Raw genomic sequence first — 21,560 nt, forward strand, 5'->3', positions numbered from 1 at the left:
CCAGGTGCTGGTTTGAAAAATGGAGAATATTTCTAAGAATGCATATACTGAACATTTCTAGATCTGCACCAGATTTATCACAGTGGCTCAGGCTGGATAGAAATGTGGTGCAGGGATAAACACTCTTGTCTAACTCTATACCAGTTATTGGTTAGCTTAGTGCATGACACAATGTTTTACCATTTCGGATTTGTAACGCAATATAAGCCACGTCCTTCCCCAGTGAAACCACTCCCCTTCCCACTCCCTTTTGATTGAGTCAGAAAACATTGGAGAAGCCCTAGTTGTGCCAAACTGCACCAAGTTGCGCCACATTTTAGCAAATTCTCGCCACAGACACATTAGTAAATCTGTGCAGATGTATTTGTAGTATTAATACAATTGTCCAGTTACTACAATACATAACAGCAGCCGTCAATGATCACAGTGTTTCTCAGGAAACCATATAATTTCAGAAGACAAATTTTTCACATTAAACAGTAAATAAATTACACAGATTTTAGTCCTTTTTGTTTTCTAATTAAACTAATATTTGGAAACAGGAAAGAGAGCCAACTGTATATCTATATGTACCGGTACTCATTGTGTGCACTGAAATTTAGGCTTTCATACTTCCCTTTCAGCTCTTCTACAGGGCCCTCTACTGATCACACCCCTCCCTGCAATGCTGGCTGTGAATGTCAGAATGACTCCTTCTCCCCGGTATGTGGTGCTGATGGAATCACCTACATGTCTGCTTGCTTTGCTGGCTGCACAAAAGCAGTAAGTTTACATACAATTCCTATGTATCATATGCTACACAGGTGAATATTGTATCTAGAATATCTTTCATACTCTATGTGTCACTGTTCACAGATTTCACGTGTACTCTCCAATCCTGAATTCTCTTTATTCTTCGACTATAAGATAAATTTGATTGAACAGATAGCCTGTATAAAACACAGCATCAACCCTCAGGAAGCAATTTCCCACTACCCAGGTCTTCATTTACTGAGACAATTACAGACTGGGAATAAAATGCATGCTGATCCATTGATAATTTTCTCATCTTCTATTCATTAACAACAGATTGTTTGCCTTCACGGCACACATTCATTTTCTCTGTGCTAATGCAGATACAATGATACAATTTACTGGCTCCCTATTACCTCCATAACAGAAATACTGAAAGGTGAGTTAAATATTGAACCAAAGTGACACAGATCTATAGAGGTGGCTATTTTGTAGCCTGTGTTATAATGTAGGGGATTACCAGCTAAATTCTGAAATTGTATTTCACCAAAAATAGTGCATTTTATATCTGGTCAAATTTCTGTAAGCGCTGCTCATTCTCTGAAAACTTCCTTACCATTTGTGACAGGTCTGACTGAGCTGTGAAAGAATTAAAGCTTTCCTGTATTAATCGACTTAAAGGCTATATAGTCCTTTTTTATTGTTAATGTGTTTCTTAAATGAAAAATTAAGCAACTTTCTAAATAGTCTTCATTAAAATACCTCTACCATTTTGCTTTAAAGTACAGTATGTTTAATCCCTCACCTGGCCTCTGCATCTTCTGAACTAATATAAATCCATCAGGGTTCTGTTCCTGCTTCTGGTGGCTTTCTGTGTTCCTCTTTTTACTATCAGCGTCAGGATTAACAGCAGGTAGTAATACAAGAAGATGTGTGGTGTGAGGAAGAGAAGATTCAATAAGGGCAGCTCACACACACTATATATAGAGAGGAACGCACATACAAGTCATTTTGTTGGGGAAGGCAGCAGCATCCTGGACATACAGATCCAACATGTATTACTGGGAGGTACACATCTACAAGGCATTTGTAAATGAATGAAGGCATTTAGATTGCAGATTGAAACTTGATGCAGCTTTTTAAGTAACCAGTAAAATGTGTAAAAATTATTTTTCACTGTTAGAGACACCCATAGCTTTTAAAGCCTCTTAGGGCTTGAACCTGACTGTTTAAATTCAAGTTTCTAATCTAAAATTAATACAGTAACTTAGTACCCTGTGCTGTTTATTAGTAGAGTTGAGCGGACACCTGGATGTTCGGGTTCGACGGGTTCAGCCGAACTTCACAAAAAGTTTGAGTTTAATGGGGACCCGAACTTTTGAGCACTAAAATGGCTGTAAAAATGTCATGGAAAGGGCTAGAGAGCTGCAAATGGCATCAAAATGTGATTAGGAGCATGGCAAGTGCTCTGCAAACAAATGTGGATAGGGAAATGACTTTAAATAATATAAAATACGTAAAAAATAAAAATAAAATCTTGATATAGGAGGACGAGGTCCATATGGAGTAGAAGGTAAGGAGGCACTATATGTGGTGGTGTAGGTGGAAACGACGGTGGAGGAGGAGGAGGAGTTAGCCTACACTGCTTTTTGGTTTTAAATTTATAAAAAAAAAATTCAATTAGGGTACACCCCAAAGCATTGGGAAATATAAACTGTGATAACCCTCTCCAATCATACTAAACACACGTTCAGACAATACACTGGCTGCGGGGCAGGCAAGCACCTCCAAGGTGTAAAGGGCAAGCACAGGCCATGTGCCCAATTTGGAGACCCAGAAGTTGCAGGGGGCAGCCCATCAGTCAGTTCGTGTAGGCGTGTGCACACATACTGCCATACCATGTCGCATGTCCCCGTGACGTCCATGATCCATTTGGATATCTACTCTATCAACTTTTGATGTTCTTTTCTGAGTCTACCATGTTGATCACAGTTATCGGCGAATCAGGGTTTCACGCCGGAGAGGGAGCGTGAGAAAGGGATACCACATCCAAGGGAGGTCAATTGCTGCAAAGTGATCGAGCTGAAATGTGGGACAAGTTATTGATGCAGAAGGATCGAAAAAAAGGAACAATTAAAGATGAATTTTACAAATTGAATTTCCTGTCACCTATGCAGAGTAGGGGTTTTTCATCGCCAGAAATGGGTAATGTCACCCACCAATGGAACAGATAATTTTTACAAATTTCGGTCCCTGTCATCTATGCAGAGCAGGGGTTTATTCACGGCAAAAATGGTAAAATGTCACCCAAGAATGTAACAGAAAAATTTTACCCGAATATGTAACAAACAAATTAGTTAAATGTTACCTGTCTACTAGGTAGAGCAGGGGTATATCACACCCAAAAATTGGTGAATTTCACCCGAATATGTAACAGACAAATTAATGAAATTTTTATACTTGTCTACTAGGTATAGCAGTGGTATATTACACCCAAAAATTGGTGAATTACACCTGAAAATGTAACAAATTAGTGAAATGTTACCTGTCTACTAGGTAGAGTAGGGGTATATCACACCCAAAAATTGGTGAATTTCACCCAAATATGTAACAGACAAATTAATGATTTTTATTTACCTGTCTACTAGGTATAGCAGGGGTATATCACACCCAAAAATTGGTGAATTTCACCCGAATATGTAACAGACAAATTAGTGAAATGTTACCTGTCTACTAGGTAGAGCAGGGGTATATCACACCCAAAAATTGGTGAATTTCACCTGAATATGTAACAGACAATTTTTTTTTTTTTACCTGTCTACTAGGTATAGCAGTGGTATATCACTGTCACGGGGTTCCGAAGGTCCCCCATTGCCCGCAGAACTGTTGCTTAGCTTTTGGAATGAGGTTCTGTGTTTGACCTCATTCCCAGGGCGCTTTACTAGCTGGGTGGCTCCCTGCTCCTAGTCTGCCTTGAGCGCCGAGCTGATCACTCGGTGCTCGACTGGTTGGTCTGTCGGTCATGTGACGCTGGCCACGTCACATGACCCTCACTCCCCACTATAAATACAGGCAGCCTGCTGGCTACAGGTTGCCTGTTAATTTCTAGGTTCCTGGCTATTTGTTGGACTGCTGAATACTTACCTGATCCTGTTCCCTGACCATCCTTTTGCCTGCTCCTCCTGTACTGCGCTTCCGTCCTGGTATTGTGACCTCGGCTCCCACCTGACTACTCTCTTAGGACTCCTCTTGTACTTCTCTGCTCTCCTGGTATTTATGACCCCGGCTTCTCCTGACAATTCTCTGCTCGCTCCATTTGTACTTTGCAGCTTTCCTGGTATTGACTCGGTCCGTTCACGTCCTGTTGTTTGTCTGTCTGTCATCCCTGCACTTACTACAAGTTAGGGATTGCCGTCCAGTTGTCCCCTGTCATTAGGACTCGAGAGGGAAGTAGGCAGGGCCAGGGGTAAGGGTGGAGCGCAATGGTCACTTCCCTCCCCCCTGTGTGTGTGTGTACGTGACCGTTACAATCACAGACAAAAATTGGTGAATTTCACTCGAAAATGTGACAAACAAATTAGTGAAATGTTTTTACCTGTCTACTAGGTATAGCAGTGGTATATCAAACCCAAAAATTGGTAAGTTACACCTGAAAATGTAACAGACAAATTAGGGAAATGTTGCCTGTCTACTAGGTAGAGCAGGGGTATATCACACCCAAAAATTTATGAATTTCATCAGAAAATGTAACAGACAAATTTGTGAAATGTTTTTACTTGTCTACTAGGTACAGCCGGGGTATATCACACCCAAAGAGTGGTGAATTTCACCTGAATATGTAACAGACAAATTAGTGAAATGTTACCTGTCTACTAGGTAGAGCAGTGGTATATCACACTCAAAAATCTGTGAATTTGACCCAAATATGTAACAGACAAATTAATGAATTTTTTTTATCTGTCTACTAAGTAGAGCAGTGGTATATCACACCCAAAAATTGGTGAATTACACCCGAATATGTAACAGACAAAATAGTGAAATGTTACCTGTCTGCTAGGTAGAGCAGGGGTATATCACACCCAAAAATTGGTGAATTTCACCCGAATATGTAACAGACAAATTAGTGAAATGTTACCTGTCTACTAGGTATAGCAGTGGTATATTACACCCAAAAATTGGTGAATTACACCCGAATATGTAACAGACGAATTAGTGAAATGTTACCTGTCTACTAGGTAGAGAAGGGGTATATCACACCCAAAAATTGGTGAATTTCGCCACAAATTGTAACAGACAAAATAGTGAAATGTTTTTACCTGTCTATTAGGTACAGCCGGGGTATATTACACCCAAAAAGTGGTGAATTTCACCCGAAAATGTAACAGACAAATTAGTGAAATGACATAAAATAAAATAAATTATTTAGGAATTTAAAAAAATAAACATGATTTATCAGGTGGAGGTCCATATGGAGTAGGAGTTTGAGGAGGCGGTGGATGTAGTGGTGTAGGTGGATGCGGCGGTGGAGGAGGACGAGGTAGCCAACACTAGTTTTTGGTTTTAATTATTTATTTTTTATTAGGGTACACTCCAAAAGAGTGTGAAATATCCAAAATACAACAATGAGCAATTGCGCTGTAGTATAACAATGGCTGGTTAAGGCCGGTATACATGTCTATTCTGCACAAGGTACAGACAAGTCCTGTGGGATCCATGCCTGGTTCATTTTAATGAACGTGAGCTTGTCCACATTGGCTGTGGACAGGCGGCTGCACTTGTCTGTGATAACGCCCCCTGCCATGCTAAACACACGTTCAGACAATACACTGGATGCAGGGCAGGCCAGCACCTCCAAGGTGTAAAGGGCAAGCTCAGGCCATGTGCCCAATTTGGAGACCCAGAAGTTGCAGGGGCAGACCCATCAGTCAGTTCGTGTAGGTGTGTGCACACATACTGCCATACCATGTCGCACTTCCCCATGATCTTCAGGATCCAATTGGATATCTGCTCTATCAACTTTCGATGTTCTTTTCTGCACCCACCATGTTGATCACGGTTAGCTGCGAATCAGGGTTCCACGCCAGAGAGGGAGCATGAGAAAGAGTGACCACGTCCAAGGGAGATCAATGGATGAAATTTAATTGTGATCGAGCAGAAATGTGTTAGAAGCTATTAAAATGGAAGAATTGAAGGAAAGGAGGGGGCGTGCAGCAATTACCCACTCCTGACTTGGGCTAGGTAGTGATGATAAATAACAATACAGGACTCTTAAGATGCCCTGTTATTGGAATGATTAATAAAAAATTATAGGGTTTGGATTTGGAAACGATAGACAGGAGAGGACCTGCTGCCGCTTTGTTGACTCTAGATAACTTCTCTGCCTGATCGCATGTCCCCGTGACGTCCATGATCCATTTGGATATCTTTTCTATCAACTTTCGATGTTCTTTTCTGAGCCTACCATGTTGATCACGGTTATCGGCAAATCAGGGTTCCACGCCAGAGAGGGAGCGTAAGAAAGGGATATGATATACCCACATCCAAGGGAGGTCAATGGTTGAAATGTGATCAAGCTGAAATGTGGGACAAGTTATTGAAGCAGAAGGATCGAATGAAAATGACAATTAAAGACGAATTTTACTAATAGAATTCCCTGTCACCTATGCAGAGTAGGGGTTTTTCATCGCCAGAAATGGGTAATGTCACCCACCAATGGAACAGATGATTTTTACAAATTTTGGTCCCTGTCACCTATGCAGAGCAGGGGTTTATTCACGGCAAAAATGGTAAAAAGTCACACAAGAATGTAACAGAAAAATTAGTGAAATTTAATAACCTGGCTATTAGGTAGAGCAGGGGTATACCACAGCCAAAAATTTGTGAATTTCACCCGAATATGTAAAAGACAAATTAATGTTTTTTTTTTTTACCTGTCTACTAGGTATAGCAGTGTGAATTACACCAAAAAATGTAACAGAAAAATTTGTGAAATGTTTTTACCTTTCTACTAGGTACAGCCGGGGTATATCAAACCCAAAAATTGGTGAATTTTACCCGAATATGTAACAGACAAATTTGTGAAATGTTTCCTGTCTACTAGGTAGAGCAGGGGTATATCACACCCAAAAATTGGTGAATTTCACCCGAATATGTAACAGACAAATTAGTGAAATTTTTATACCTGTCTACTAGGTATAGCAGTGGTATATCACACCAAAAAATGGTGAATTACACCCGAAAATGTAACAGACAAATTATTGAAATGCTACCTGTCTGCTAGGGAGAGCAGGGGTATATCACACCCAAAAAATGGTGAATTTCACCCGAATATGTAACAGACAAATAAATAATTTTCTTTACCTGTCTACCAGGTAGAGCAGTGGTATATCACCCCCAAAAATTGGTGAATTACACCTGAAAATGTAACAGACAAATTAGTGAAATGTTTTTACCTGTCTACTAGGCAGAGCAGGGGTATATCCCACCCGAAAATTGGTGAATTTCACCCGAATATGTAACAGACAAATTAAAGATTTTTTTTTACCTGTCTACAAGGTATAGCAGTGGTATTTCACAGCCAAAAATTATTGAATTACACCTGAATATGTAACAGACAAATTAGTGAAATGTTTTTACCTGTCTACTAGGTAGAGCAGGGGCATATTCCACCCGAAAATTGGTGAATTTCACCCGAATATGTAACAGACAAATGAAAGATTTTTTTTTACCTATCTACTAGGTATAGCAGTGGTATATCACAGCCAAAAATTGGTGAATTTCACCCGAAAATTTAACAGACAAATTAGTGAAATGTTACCTGTCTACTAGGGAGAGCAGGGGTATATCACACCCAAAAATGTGTGAATTTCACCAGAAAATCTAACAGACAAATTAGTGAAATGTTTTTACCTGTCTACTAGGTACAGCCGGGGTATATCACACCCAAAGAATGGTGAATTTCACCCGAATATGTAACAGACAAATTAGTTAAACGTTACCTGTCTACTAGGTAGAGCAGGGGTATATCACACTAAAAAATTGGAATTTCACCCGAATATGTAACAGACAAAATAATGAAATTTTTTAACCTCTCTACTAGGTAGAGCAGTGGTATATCACACCCAAAAATTGGTGAATTTCACCCGAATATGTAACAGGCAAATTAGTGAAACGTTACCTGTCTACTAGGTAGAGCAGGGGTATATCACACTCAAAAATTTGTGAATTTCACCCGAATATGTAACAGACAACATAATGAAATTTTTATACCTGTCTACTAGGTATAGCAGTGGTATATCACACCAAAAAATGGTGAATTTCACCCGAATATGTAACAGACAAATAAATAATTTTCTTTACCTGTCTACCAGGTAGAGCAGTGGTATATCACACCCAAAAATTGGTGAATTACACCTGAAAATGTAACAGACAAATTAGTGAAATGTTTTTACCTGTCTACTAGGCAGAGCAGGGGTATATCACACCCAAAAATTGGTGAATTTCACCCGAATATGTAACAGACAAATTAGTGAAATGTTACCTGTCTACTAGGTATAGCAGTGGTATATTACACCCAAAAATTGGTGAATTACACCCGAATATGTAACAGACGAATTAGTGAAATGTTACCTGTCTACTAGGTAGAGAAGGGGTATATCACACCCAAAAATTGGTGAATTTCGCCACAAATTGTAACAGACAAAATAGTGAAATGTTTTTACCTGTCTATTAGGTACAGCCGGGGTATATTACACCCAAAAAGTGGTGAATTTCACCCGAAAATGTAACAGACAAATTAGTGAAATGACATAAAATAAAATAAATTATTTAGGAATTTAAAAAAATAAACATGATTTATCAGGTGGAGGTCCATATGGAGTAGGAGTTTGAGGAGGCGGTGGATGTAGTGGTGTAGGTGGATGCGGCGGTGGAGGAGGACGAGGTAGCCAACACTAGTTTTTGGTTTTAATTATTTATTTTTTATTAGGGTACACTCCAAAAGAGTGTGAAATATCCAAAATACAACAATGAGCAATTGCGCTGTAGTATAACAATGGCTGGTTAAGGCCGGTATACATGTCTATTCTGCACAAGGTACAGACAAGTCCTGTGGGATCCATGCCTGGTTCATTTTAATGAACGTGAGCTTGTCCACATTGGCTGTGGACAGGCGGCTGCACTTGTCTGTGATAACGCCCCCTGCCATGCTAAACACACGTTCAGACAATACACTGGATGCAGGGCAGGCCAGCACCTCCAAGGTGTAAAGGGCAAGCTCAGGCCATGTGCCCAATTTGGAGACCCAGAAGTTGCAGGGGCAGACCCATCAGTCAGTTCGTGTAGGTGTGTGCACACATACTGCCATACCATGTCGCACTTCCCCATGATCTTCAGGATCCAATTGGATATCTGCTCTATCAACTTTCGATGTTCTTTTCTGCACCCACCATGTTGATCACGGTTAGCTGCGAATCAGGGTTCCACGCCAGAGAGGGAGCATGAGAAAGAGTGACCACGTCCAAGGGAGATCAATGGATGAAATTTAATTGTGATCGAGCAGAAATGTGTTAGAAGCTATTAAAATGGAAGAATTGAAGGAAAGGAGGGGGCGTGCAGCAATTACCCACTCCTGACTTGGGCTAGGTAGTGATGATAAATAACAATACAGGACTCTTAAGATGCCCTGTTATTGGAATGATTAATAAAAAATTATAGGGTTTGGATTTGGAAACGATAGACAGGAGAGGACCTGCTGCCGCTTTGTTGACTCTAGATAACTTCTCTGCCTGATCGCATGTCCCCGTGACGTCCATGATCCATTTGGATATCTTTTCTATCAACTTTCGATGTTCTTTTCTGAGCCTACCATGTTGATCACGGTTATCGGCAAATCAGGGTTCCACGCCAGAGAGGGAGCGTAAGAAAGGGATATGATATACCCACATCCAAGGGAGGTCAATGGTTGAAATGTGATCAAGCTGAAATGTGGGACAAGTTATTGAAGCAGAAGGATCGAATGAAAATGACAATTAAAGACGAATTTTACTAATAGAATTCCCTGTCACCTATGCAGAGTAGGGGTTTTTCATCGCCAGAAATGGGTAATGTCACCCACCAATGGAACAGATGATTTTTACAAATTTTGGTCCCTGTCACCTATGCAGAGCAGGGGTTTATTCACGGCAAAAATGGTAAAAAGTCACACAAGAATGTAACAGAAAAATTAGTGAAATTTAATAACCTGGCTATTAGGTAGAGCAGGGGTATACCACAGCCAAAAATTTGTGAATTTCACCCGAATATGTAAAAGACAAATTAATGTTTTTTTTTTTTACCTGTCTACTAGGTATAGCAGTGTGAATTACACCAAAAAATGTAACAGAAAAATTTGTGAAATGTTTTTACCTTTCTACTAGGTACAGCCGGGGTATATCAAACCCAAAAATTGGTGAATTTTACCCGAATATGTAACAGACAAATTTGTGAAATGTTTCCTGTCTACTAGGTAGAGCAGGGGTATATCACACCCAAAAATTGGTGAATTTCACCCGAATATGTAACAGACAAATTAGTGAAATTTTTATACCTGTCTACTAGGTATAGCAGTGGTATATCACACCAAAAAATGGTGAATTACACCCGAAAATGTAACAGACAAATTATTGAAATGCTACCTGTCTGCTAGGGAGAGCAGGGGTATATCACACCCAAAAAATGGTGAATTTCACCCGAATATGTAACAGACAAATAAATAATTTTCTTTACCTGTCTACCAGGTAGAGCAGTGGTATATCACCCCCAAAAATTGGTGAATTACACCTGAAAATGTAACAGACAAATTAGTGAAATGTTTTTACCTGTCTACTAGGCAGAGCAGGGGTATATCCCACCCGAAAATTGGTGAATTTCACCCGAATATGTAACAGACAAATTAAAGATTTTTTTTTACCTGTCTACAAGGTATAGCAGTGGTATTTCACAGCCAAAAATTATTGAATTACACCTGAATATGTAACAGACAAATTAGTGAAATGTTTTTACCTGTCTACTAGGTAGAGCAGGGGCATATTCCACCCGAAAATTGGTGAATTTCACCCGAATATGTAACAGACAAATGAAAGATTTTTTTTTACCTATCTACTAGGTATAGCAGTGGTATATCACAGCCAAAAATTGGTGAATTTCACCCGAAAATTTAACAGACAAATTAGTGAAATGTTACCTGTCTACTAGGGAGAGCAGGGGTATATCACACCCAAAAATGTGTGAATTTCACCAGAAAATCTAACAGACAAATTAGTGAAATGTTTTTACCTGTCTACTAGGTACAGCCGGGGTATATCACACCCAAAGAATGGTGAATTTCACCCGAATATGTAACAGACAAATTAGTTAAACGTTACCTGTCTACTAGGTAGAGCAGGGGTATATCACACTAAAAAATTGGAATTTCACCCGAATATGTAACAGACAAAATAATGAAATTTTTTAACCTCTCTACTAGGTAGAGCAGTGGTATATCACACCCAAAAATTGGTGAATTTCACCCGAATATGTAACAGGCAAATTAGTGAAACGTTACCTGTCTACTAGGTAGAGCAGGGGTATATCACACTCAAAAATTTGTGAATTTCACCCGAATATGTAACAGACAACATAATGAAATTTTTATACCTGTCTACTAGGTATAGCAGTGGTATATCACACCAAAAAATGGTGAATTTCACCCGAATATGTAACAGACAAATAAATAATTTTCTTTACCTGTCTACCAGGTAGAGCAGTGGTATATCACACCCAAAAATTGGTGAATTACACCTGAAAATGTAACAGACAAATTAGTGAAATGTTTTTACCTGTCTACTAGGCAGAGCAGGGGTATATCCCACCCGAAAATTGGTGAATTTCACCCGAATATGTAACAGACAAATTAACGATTTTTTTTTACCTGTCTACCAGGTATAGCAGTGGTATATCACAGCCAAAAATTATTGAATTACACCTGAATATGTAACAGACAAATTAGTGAAATGTTTTTACCTGTCTACTAGGTAGAGCAGGGGCATATCCCACCCGAAAATTGGTGAATTTTACCCGAATATGTAACAGACAAATTAAAGATTTTTTTTTACCTATCTACTAGGTATAGCAGTGGTATATCACAGCCAAAAATTGGTGAATTTCACCCGAAAATTTAACAGACAAATTAGTGAAATGTTACCTGTCTACTAGGGAGAGCAGGGGTATATCACACCCAAAAATGTGTGAATTTCACCCGAATATGTAACAGACAAATTAGTTAAACGTTACCTGTCTACTAGGTAGAGCAGGGGTATATCACAATCCAAAATTTGTGAATTTCACCCGAATATGTAACAGAGCTCAGGCCATATGCCCAATTTGGAGACCCAGAAGTTGAAGGGGGCAGACCCGTCATTCAGAACGTGTAGGTGTGTGCACACATACTGCTCCACCATGTTGCTGAAATGCTGCCTCCTGCTAAGATGTTCCATATCAGCTGGTGGTGCTGGTTCTTGTGGCGAGCTGACAAAGCTTTCCACATTTCGGCCATTCTAACTCTGCCTTCTGAGGTGCTGGTGGTCCCCCAGCTGCAATGGCTACCTCTTTCTCCTGCTCTGCCTTCGCCTTTTGCTTCCACTGTGCCCCCGCTGTCAGTTGGGAATGCCACCAGCAGCTTGTCCACCAGCGTGCGCTTGTACTCGCACATCTTACGATCACGCTCCAGTAAGGGAATTAAGGACGGTATGTTGTCCTTTTAACGAGGATCCAGCAGCGTGGCCACCCAGTAATCAGCACAAGTTAGAATGTGGGCAACTCAGCGGTCTTTACGGAGACACTGCAGCATGTAATCGCTCGTGTGCCAGGCTGCCCAGAGGCAACAAAAAGCTGTCCTCTGTCTGAGGTGTATCGTATGTGTCCTCTGTATCTCCCCAGCCACGCACCAGTGATGGCCATGAGCTGGTTTGTGTGCCACCCTGCTGTGAACATGGTTCCTCCTCCATCTCCTCCTCCTCATCCTCCACCTCATCATCCTCCAGAACTGTGCCCTGGCTGGACAATTGTGTGTCTGGCATTTGTGGGTGCAGGAACCCACCTTCGGAGCCACTTGTGAATGACTGGCCGGAATCCCTATCAAATTATCTCTCTTCCTCCTCCTCCTACTGTGCCACATACTCTTCCATCATCGCCAGCAGCGTTTTTTCAAGGAGGCATAGAAGTGGGATAGTAACACTGAGAACGGCGTTATCGGCACTGGTCATGTTAGTGGAGTACTCGAAACAGCGCAACAAGGAACACATGTCTCTCATAGAGGCTCAGTCATTGGTGGTGAAGTGGTGCTGCTCTGCAGAGTAACTCACCCGTGCGTGCTGCAGCTGAACTCCATTATCACTTGCTGCTGCTCGCACAATCTGGCCAGCATGTGCAAGGTGGAGTTCCACCTTTGGGCACGTCGCTTATGAGGCGGTGATTGGGAAGGCCAAAGTTACGCTGCAGCACTGACAGGCGAGCAGCAACAGGGTGAGAACGCCAAAAGCGCGCACAGACGACCCGCACTTTCTGCAGCAACTCTGACATATCAGGGTAATTTTTAAGGAACCTCTGCACTACCAAATTCAGCACATGCGCCAGACAAGGGAAGTTCGTCAAACCGGCTAGTCCCAGAGCTGCCACGAGATTTTGCCCATTATCGCACACCACCAGTGGGCTTGAGACTGACTGGCACCAACCATTAATCGGTCTGTTGTTCAAGGCCCGTCCACAGCTCCTGCGCGGTGTGGGGTTTGTCCCCCAAACAGATAATTTTTAAATCTGCCTGCTGTCATTTACCCCTGGCTGTGCTGAAGTTGGTGGTGAAGGTGTTACTCTGACCGGATGAGGAGCCGGTAGAGGATGAGGAAGCGGAGTAGAAGGAGAAAGCAACAGGATGCAAACTGAAGCGCCCTGCAATCCTCGGTGGTGGAAGTACATACGCCAAACTGCTATCCACCTCAGGCCCAGCCGCCACTGTATTTACCCAGTATGCTGTTATGGAGATATAACGTCCCTGACTGTGCTTACTGGTCCACGTATCCGTAGTTACGTGGACCTTGCCACAGATTGTGTTGCGCAGTGTACACCTGATTTTGTCCCCACTTGGTTGTGCAGGGAAGGGATGGCACGCCTGGAAAAGTAGTGACCGCTGGGCGCGACGTACTGTGGGACAGCTACCGCCATAAGGCTTTTAAAACTCTCCGTCTCCACCAGACGAAATGACTTCATTTCAAAGGACAGTAATTTTGAAATGCTGGCATTCAGGGCCAGGGATTGCAGGTGGATAGGGGGGTACTTCCTCTTCCACTCCAGTGTTTTTTGAGATGGAGAGCTGAATCCTTCCGTGGAACATTGTCGAGATGCTTGGTGACTCAGGTGGTGGTGTTGCTGGCAGATCCTCTGTTTGCGGGGTGGCAGGTGGCACTGTTACTCCAGAGGTGGATGAAGAGTTCGAGACTGCAGCAGAAGAGGAAGCAGGAGGAGCCAGAGACCTTTCTTGGTTTTTGTGGTGTCTACTTCACTGCAGCTCGCGTCTTGTCGTCAGCACATTGTGTGAAGAACTGCCACGCCAGGAAACTCCTTGGAACTGTCTTTGGTGTGCTTGGTCCCTTGCTGCAGTGGGCAGTAGCAGGCGTACTGTCTAAGGGACGGCCGCTCCGGTTTTGCACCCTGCCCCCTCTTCTGCTGTGCTGGTGGCTCTGTGCAACCACCGCCTCTTCCTCCGAACTACACAGGTCACTCGCATGACCTTGATTCCATGTGGGGTCGAGGACCTCATCGTCCTCCACATCATCTTCCACCCAGTCTTCACCCCTGCCCTCCTTGTCGGTCTGCACACTTTCGAAAGCTACAGCAGTTGGCACCTGTGTTTCATCATCATCCAAGATGTGCTGCAGTGGTCCTCCCATGTACTCATCTTGAAACATAAATGGTTGGGCATCGGTGCACTCAATATCTTCTAATTCTGGGGCAGGGCTAGGTGGATGGCCCTGGGAAACCCTGCTAGCAGAGTCATCAAAAAGCAGAAGAGACTGCTGCATGACTTGGGGCTCATACTGCTTGGCTGATTTGCAAGGGGGTGAGGTGAAAGACTGATGGACACCGGCTGCAGGTGCCAACTCTGATCTTTCAGCCGGAGACTGGGTGGGAGACAATATAAAGGAACTGGAGGCACTATCAGCAACCCAATCTACTATCCCCAGTACTTGTTCTAGCCTCACCATTCGTAGAGCCGCATTAGGCCCAACCAAATACCGCTGAAGGTCGCCTACTCGCACCTGAGGAAGGTGTGTCACTTGTGCGTGTAGCTGGCACAGATCAACAACGTCCTCTCCCTGCAACAGGAGCTCCACCAGCAGCACCACGACCAGGGCCACGTCCCTTATTTGATGCTCTTCTCATATTTCTCAAATTTAGGATCTTGCTCAAAATGGGTGTTTTTTAATGGCAGAATAGAACAACAGTATCTAAAGGATAAATCTCACAATGACAGAAGCAGCAAAGGCTGCAAAATTAAGTTTTTAGCCCTAAATTGGTGTTTGTTTACTAGCAGAATAGAACAACAGTATCTAAAGGGTGTATCTCACAATGACAGATGCAGCAAAGGCTGGAAAATTAAGATTTTAGCCCTAAATAGGTGTTTTTTTCAAGAGCAGAATAGCACAGCAGTGTCTAAATCGTGTATCTCAAACTGACAGATGCAGACAAGGCCGAAATTAAGTATTTTGCCCAAAAAGGGTGTTTTTTGAATAACAGAATATGACAGCAGTATATAATGCTTGAATTTCACACGTACAGATGCAGACAAGGCCGCAAATTAAGTATTTTGCCCAAAATGGGTGTTTTTTTATTACCAGAATAGCACAACAGTATCTAAAGCGTGTATCTCACACTGACAGATGCAGATAAGGCCGAAAATTAAGTATTTTGCCCAAAAAGGGTGTTTTTTAAAACCCAGAAAATTATTGCTGTATTTCTAGCTTAAATTGCACACTGACAAATGCTGCAAAGGCACCAGATGTAGGATATTGCCAAAAATGGGTGTTTTTTTTAAACCCAGATTATTATTGCAGTATTTTAAGCTCAGATGCAGTGCTGGTGCACTAAGCTTGCATAAAATGGCCGCTGCCCACCTAACTAACAGACGGATAAAAGTTCTTTTTCTGTGTCACTGGACTCAGGGCAGGGTAAAAATATTGTGCACTGCACCCACAAAACTAAATCTATGTAGGTCGCAGAGTTAACAAGCACTTCTGATTAAAGATTCTTTCCTATTCTCTCCCTCACAGCAGCAGCATCCTCTCCCTACACTAGTAACAGCAGAGTAACGTGCAGCGCTACGTGACTCCAGCTTTTATAGAGCTGTGATAGATTCTAAGCGCACAGAGTTAAACGCTTGTTGATTGGCTGGTCTGCAGCCTTTCAAAAAGCGCCATAAAATAGCCGAACACCGAACCCGAACTTTTACTGAAATGTTTGGGTTCCGGTCCGGGGTCCAAAAATCCTAAAGTTCGGTATGAACCCGAACTTTACAGTTCGGGTTCGCTCAACCCTATTTATTAGCTTCTTTCACATTCACACTTTACATACCATTTATTTCAGTATTGTGCAGAGTAGAAGAAGACTTGAATTGCTGTAGCCCTTTACTTTCTCTCAGCTAATGTCAGATACCTTCATATTGTGTCTGGCTGTCATTTTTGCTTTTTCTCATTGTCAACAGTTTTTGTTGTTTGGGGTTGGGGCTTAATTTGTAGCAAGTGTGTGCTACACTAAGGCTTGGGCATCGTTGCACGACATTTATGTCACAGCATTGTCGCGCAACAATTTTGTAATGATAGCCACACAAAAATCCATCTTGCAGTCACAACATGTCGCACGTCATAGTGTGACGTCATTGAATATCATTACGAGAGGTTGCGTGACACCTGACGCCATGTAGTTCTAATAAAGCATGTTAGAGATCTCGGCTCTAGAGAACTGATGATCAGCTAGCACCAGTTCAGACTTCTCATACATTTTAGGAGGGTTTTCCTGGATGACAAGATGATGATGTAACAATGTATTCACTTTGTAGCACTTTCCGTTTTCAGCTTTTGTATGACATTTAGTAGTTTAGCCAAAATAACATGTCCATGTGTCATGTAAAGAAGTTGGTAAATGGCCCTTAAAATTTGTGACAATCAAAAAAATTGTAAAATGAATCTATTTGTAAATGTGCCTCATAGTAACTTAGCAAAAGACAGATCACCTTTCTGCATATAGACATATATATATTTCATTGTAATTTTACCCTACTTTGCATACATGAAGAGAATAACTGCAGAAAAGCTCTTAAAGCTTGGCATAGCACCCAGTTCTTTTGTAGACATGTTGTCCATTATCTTCCTTGAGACATTAAATAGAGAACAGATGTACCTTATAGATATGTTCTTTTTTTGGGAGAATGGATCAATATATTTTTTCTGTGGGATTGTGAATATGAACCATGAGCGGCGTTCCTGGGGTCATTCCTTTACTAAAGAAGGAGACAGCGTGCCAACCATAACTAGGACCACCTACACACCCAGAGCAAACCACACAACGTATGCAACATACATACAACAGCAAAGTAAAAGTGCCTTTACATGGGGAATACATATAGGACAAACTACACATGATGTGTACACAAAATCTGAACAGAGGCCCCAGTTCCAATTTATGGAGTGGTAGACTTTTTACTTTTAGATTAGAGAATGCAATGAACCATGATAATCAAAGGCTTATGGACCTTCATATATCTATGAACTCGTAGTATGGATCTTTACAGTACAGATCTGTAATGCAGGCATATGCATGAGGCTTAAAGGGGTTGGCCACTTTTTGGTTATTGTTGTTGACCAATGTGTTTCTGAGATGACTATATGACACTTACTAATTAGTCTTTGTTGAAATTATGAACCGTTTTCTATATTTCATAAGGTATCTCCCCTGGTTTACAAAGTCTTTTGTGCCTTCCACACAGAGGTCCTGTGTAATGCAAGGCACCAATGAAACAGACCAGTGAGGATAAAGTCAAAGGGGTTTATTATCAAAATAAAGTCCAGGTAAACTTCACTGGGTTAACATCAGGCAAACAAAAAACGAAGGAAAGCCAGGAGTAGTCCCGATCCGTGCATAAGTCTCTGTGCAACTTGCCAGGTAAAGTCCTGGGTTCCACTGGAATGGACAGAGTCCCAGCAAACTTCAGTCAGTAGCTAGCAGTACTGACCTGCATTTGGATAAGGAAGGATAACAGTGGGCTCTGACCGACCTGGGAGGCCACCTTTTATGTGTCTGCTAACAAATCCCAGGGCGCCAAGTGTGCACTCCCCATAGGTCATGATCCTGCCCTACACCTGTGTACAAGCTTTGGTCGGTCATTAGTCAATTAGACCAATGCCGGCCCCCTAATCTGCTTTGAACTTGCGGCCAGGTGCTAACCCATTTTCAAATGTAAATGTGGATGCACGACAGGCTCTGTGAGAGCTCGCGAGCGCGTCGACATGGACACCGGAATGGAATCCGCGATAGGCACCAGAGACAAGCTCGGCCGCAGCATACTGCTACTAGCCCAGCCAAGCTGTCCCCGAAAGCCATGCAGTCTTCCCCTCCGGCGCACATGCGAACGCATCCCTGCGTCGGTTCGCAAAGAGGTCAGAGCTGCTGTATCAATGGAGACACGCGTAACCTGTCCCTCAGCTCCACGAGGACCCTTTTTGGCCACACCGGAGTGCGAGACAGGTGAGGATCTTACATCCCATCAATGAAATGGCTGTTGATGGGCGGTCATGTGACCAGGCAAATCACCTCCATGTGATACAGTCCTGATCAAACCCCTTGCGAACCCGTTTTCGAATGTAAATGCGGATGCACGACAGGCTCTGTGAGAGTGCGCGAGCGCATCGACATGGACACCGGAATGGAATCCGCGAAAGGCACCAGAGACATGCTCGGCCACAGCACACTGCTACTAGCCCCGCCAAGCTGTCCCCGAAAGCCATGCAGTCTTCCCCTCCGGCGCACATGCGAACGCATCCCTGCGTCGGTTCGCAAAGAGGTCAGAGCTGCTGTATCAATGGCTGGGAGGCTCCCTGCTCCTAGGTCTGCCTTGAGCGCCGAGCTGATCAATCGGTGCTCGACTGGTTGGTCTGTCGGTCATGTGACGCTGGCCACGTCACATGACCCTCAGTCCCCACTATAAATACAGGCAGCCTGCTGGCCACAGGTTGCCTGTTAATTTAGGTTCCTGGCAGTTGTTGGATACCTGTGTACTTACCTGATCCTGTTCCTCCTGTACTGCGCATCCTTCCTGGTATATTGACCTCGACTTCCACCTGACTATTCTTTGCGGACTCCTTTGGTACTTCTCGACTCTCCTGGTATTTATGACCCCGGCTTCTCCTGACCTTTCTTTGCTTATCCCTCTGTACTGCGTTGTCCTCTTGGTTTTGACCCGGTCCGTTCACTATCCGTTATTTGTCTTGTCTGTCCTTCCCGCACGTATCCTAAGTTAGGGACTTCCGTCCAGTTGTCCACTGTCATCAGGACTCGTGAGGCAAGTAGGCAGGGCCAGGGGTGAGGGTGGAGCGCAGTGGTCACTATCCTCCCCCATGTGTGTGTGCGTACGTGACCGTTACACAAACAAAGGGGCATACCTTATGAAATATAGAAAATGGTGCAAAATTTCAAGAAAGTCTATATTAGTAAGGTCAATATAGTATTCTTACATACACATTGGTCAAGAATAACCAGAAAGTGGCCAACCCCTTTAAGCATAAACACCCAAGACAATATTAAGATATTTGGTGGAAACAGTACATACTGTTATAGCCCATCACTTATAGATTTATTTCAGACTCTCTGGTCTTATGCACTTGGCTTTATTTTGCATCCGCTCCACATTTTTTTCAGATAGCACATGGACCCAATCATTTCTATGGGTCTGCCCAAAAAAAATAATAAGAAAACACAGCACAGCATTTTTTTCACTCCCATCAATGTCTATTCTCGTCCACAATGCTGATAAAAATAGGACATTTTCTATAATTTCTGGAATGGACATATGGATGCAGAAAACACACAGATGACATCCATTTGGTGACTATCAGCCATTGTTGTTTTTCTTAATAACATGTTGAAATTGGGGTTAGTCCCTACTTTGTAGCTAAAACAGCTTCCACTCTCTTGGAAGACTTTCTACAAGTGTTTTGAGTGTGCCTTTGGGAATGTTTGCACATTCATCCACAAGAACATTTGTGAGGTCAGACAGTTATGTTGAATAAGAGGGCCTGCCTTACAAACTCCTTTCTAGTTCGTCCCAAAGGTGTTCAATGAGGTTAAGGTCAGGGCTCTGTGCAGGCCAGTCAAGTTCTTCTGCACAAAACTGTCACGGTGGGGAGAGCCTGGATGCAAGGAAAAAGGCAGCAGGTCACCACCTAGACTTCCCTCAACCTATCCCTGACCTCCTAACTGTATGAGCCGCCCTCAATGGTAGGGGGCTCATACTCTCGAACCTGGGCCCTACAGACCCTATCGGTCCCTTCAATATAGTGTCAGAAGGTGGAGAAAACCGATTCCTCCATGACACGGAGGAACCGGAGTTTCAAACAGGCCAGCAACAAAGGGGATGAAAAAGACATAGAGCAGCAACTGAACGGCAGGTAACAACAGCACACCAGAACAACCAACACTTACCTGCCGCAGCAAAGATGGAACCACGACTCCAAAACTACTCAGACCCCCATGCGGACACCGGATTCAAGGTAGCTCCAGGCAGGGCTGTTCATAGTCTTTAGGTTCCCCCTCCGGGGAACCCCAGGGACCCCCTCACGGAGGAACAACACACAGGGGAAAATGTCAATCATCCATGCTGATCACTAACACCACACCGACCATACATGGAACACCAGACTAGACATAAACAACAAAACCCCAACATAAACCGCAACAAACAACATAACAGGTGAGGAAGGAAAAGGAGACAAAGGGTGACAAACGATGTCCAACTAGGATGCCCTCACACTGAAAAGATGACACATCCAGAGAGGAGCAGAGCTCCTACACATATAAAGGCAGACAACCATCTGACCTCAGGCTCACAACACAATATAAGAAGAGCCAAAGGCCACACCTAGCTCCACCAAGCACACAACTTAACCCTGTACACACCAGGATGGGAAGGAACACAAAACTTAAAGGGGAAGTGTCAAAACATGCAAAGCAACATGTTGCCACTGGCAACAAGCATGCACTGCAAAATTGTTATGGTTCACTACACCAGACCATGACACAGCCATGACACAAACTCAGCCAATCATGCCTTTATGGACCTTGCTTTGTGTAGTGGGGCATAATCATACTGGCACAGAAAGGAGCCTCCCTAAAACTGCTTCCACAAGGTAGGAAACATACAATTGTCCAAAATTTCTTGGTAGGCTGTGCTGAAGCATTAAGAGTTCCCTTCACTGGAATTAAGGGGCCTATGCCAACAACTGAAAAACAACCCAATAACATTATCCCTCCTTCACCAAACTTTACAGTTAACTCATCCATCAAACTGCCAGATAGAGAAACATGATTCATCATGCCACAGAAAACATTTTCACTGCTCCAGAGTCCAGTGGTTCTGTGCTTTACACCACTTCATCCACTGTGTGGCATTGTTCATGTTGCTAAGTCTTGCATACAGCTGCTTGGCCATGGAAACCTATGCAAGAATCTCACGACACACATATTTGTGCTGTGCTGATGTTAATGCC

At 42.8% G+C, this 21,560-nt stretch overlaps 1 protein-coding gene across 1 annotated transcript in view; it reads left to right on the forward strand.

The window, feature by feature from the left end:
• SLCO3A1 (solute carrier organic anion transporter family member 3A1) overlaps positions 1-21,560 on the forward strand; it is a 490,487-nt gene that overhangs the window by 384,907 nt on the left and 84,020 nt on the right. The window contains exon 7 of the mRNA XM_040414195.1: positions 624-762. Within this exon, the coding sequence (XP_040270129.1) occupies positions 624-762 (139 nt within the window). The remainder of the gene's footprint in view (positions 1-623; positions 763-21,560) is intronic.

This window comes from Bufo bufo, chromosome 1 (assembly GCF_905171765.1).
Source record: "Bufo bufo chromosome 1, aBufBuf1.1, whole genome shotgun sequence".
Lineage (NCBI taxonomy): Eukaryota > Metazoa > Chordata > Amphibia > Anura > Bufonidae > Bufo > Bufo bufo.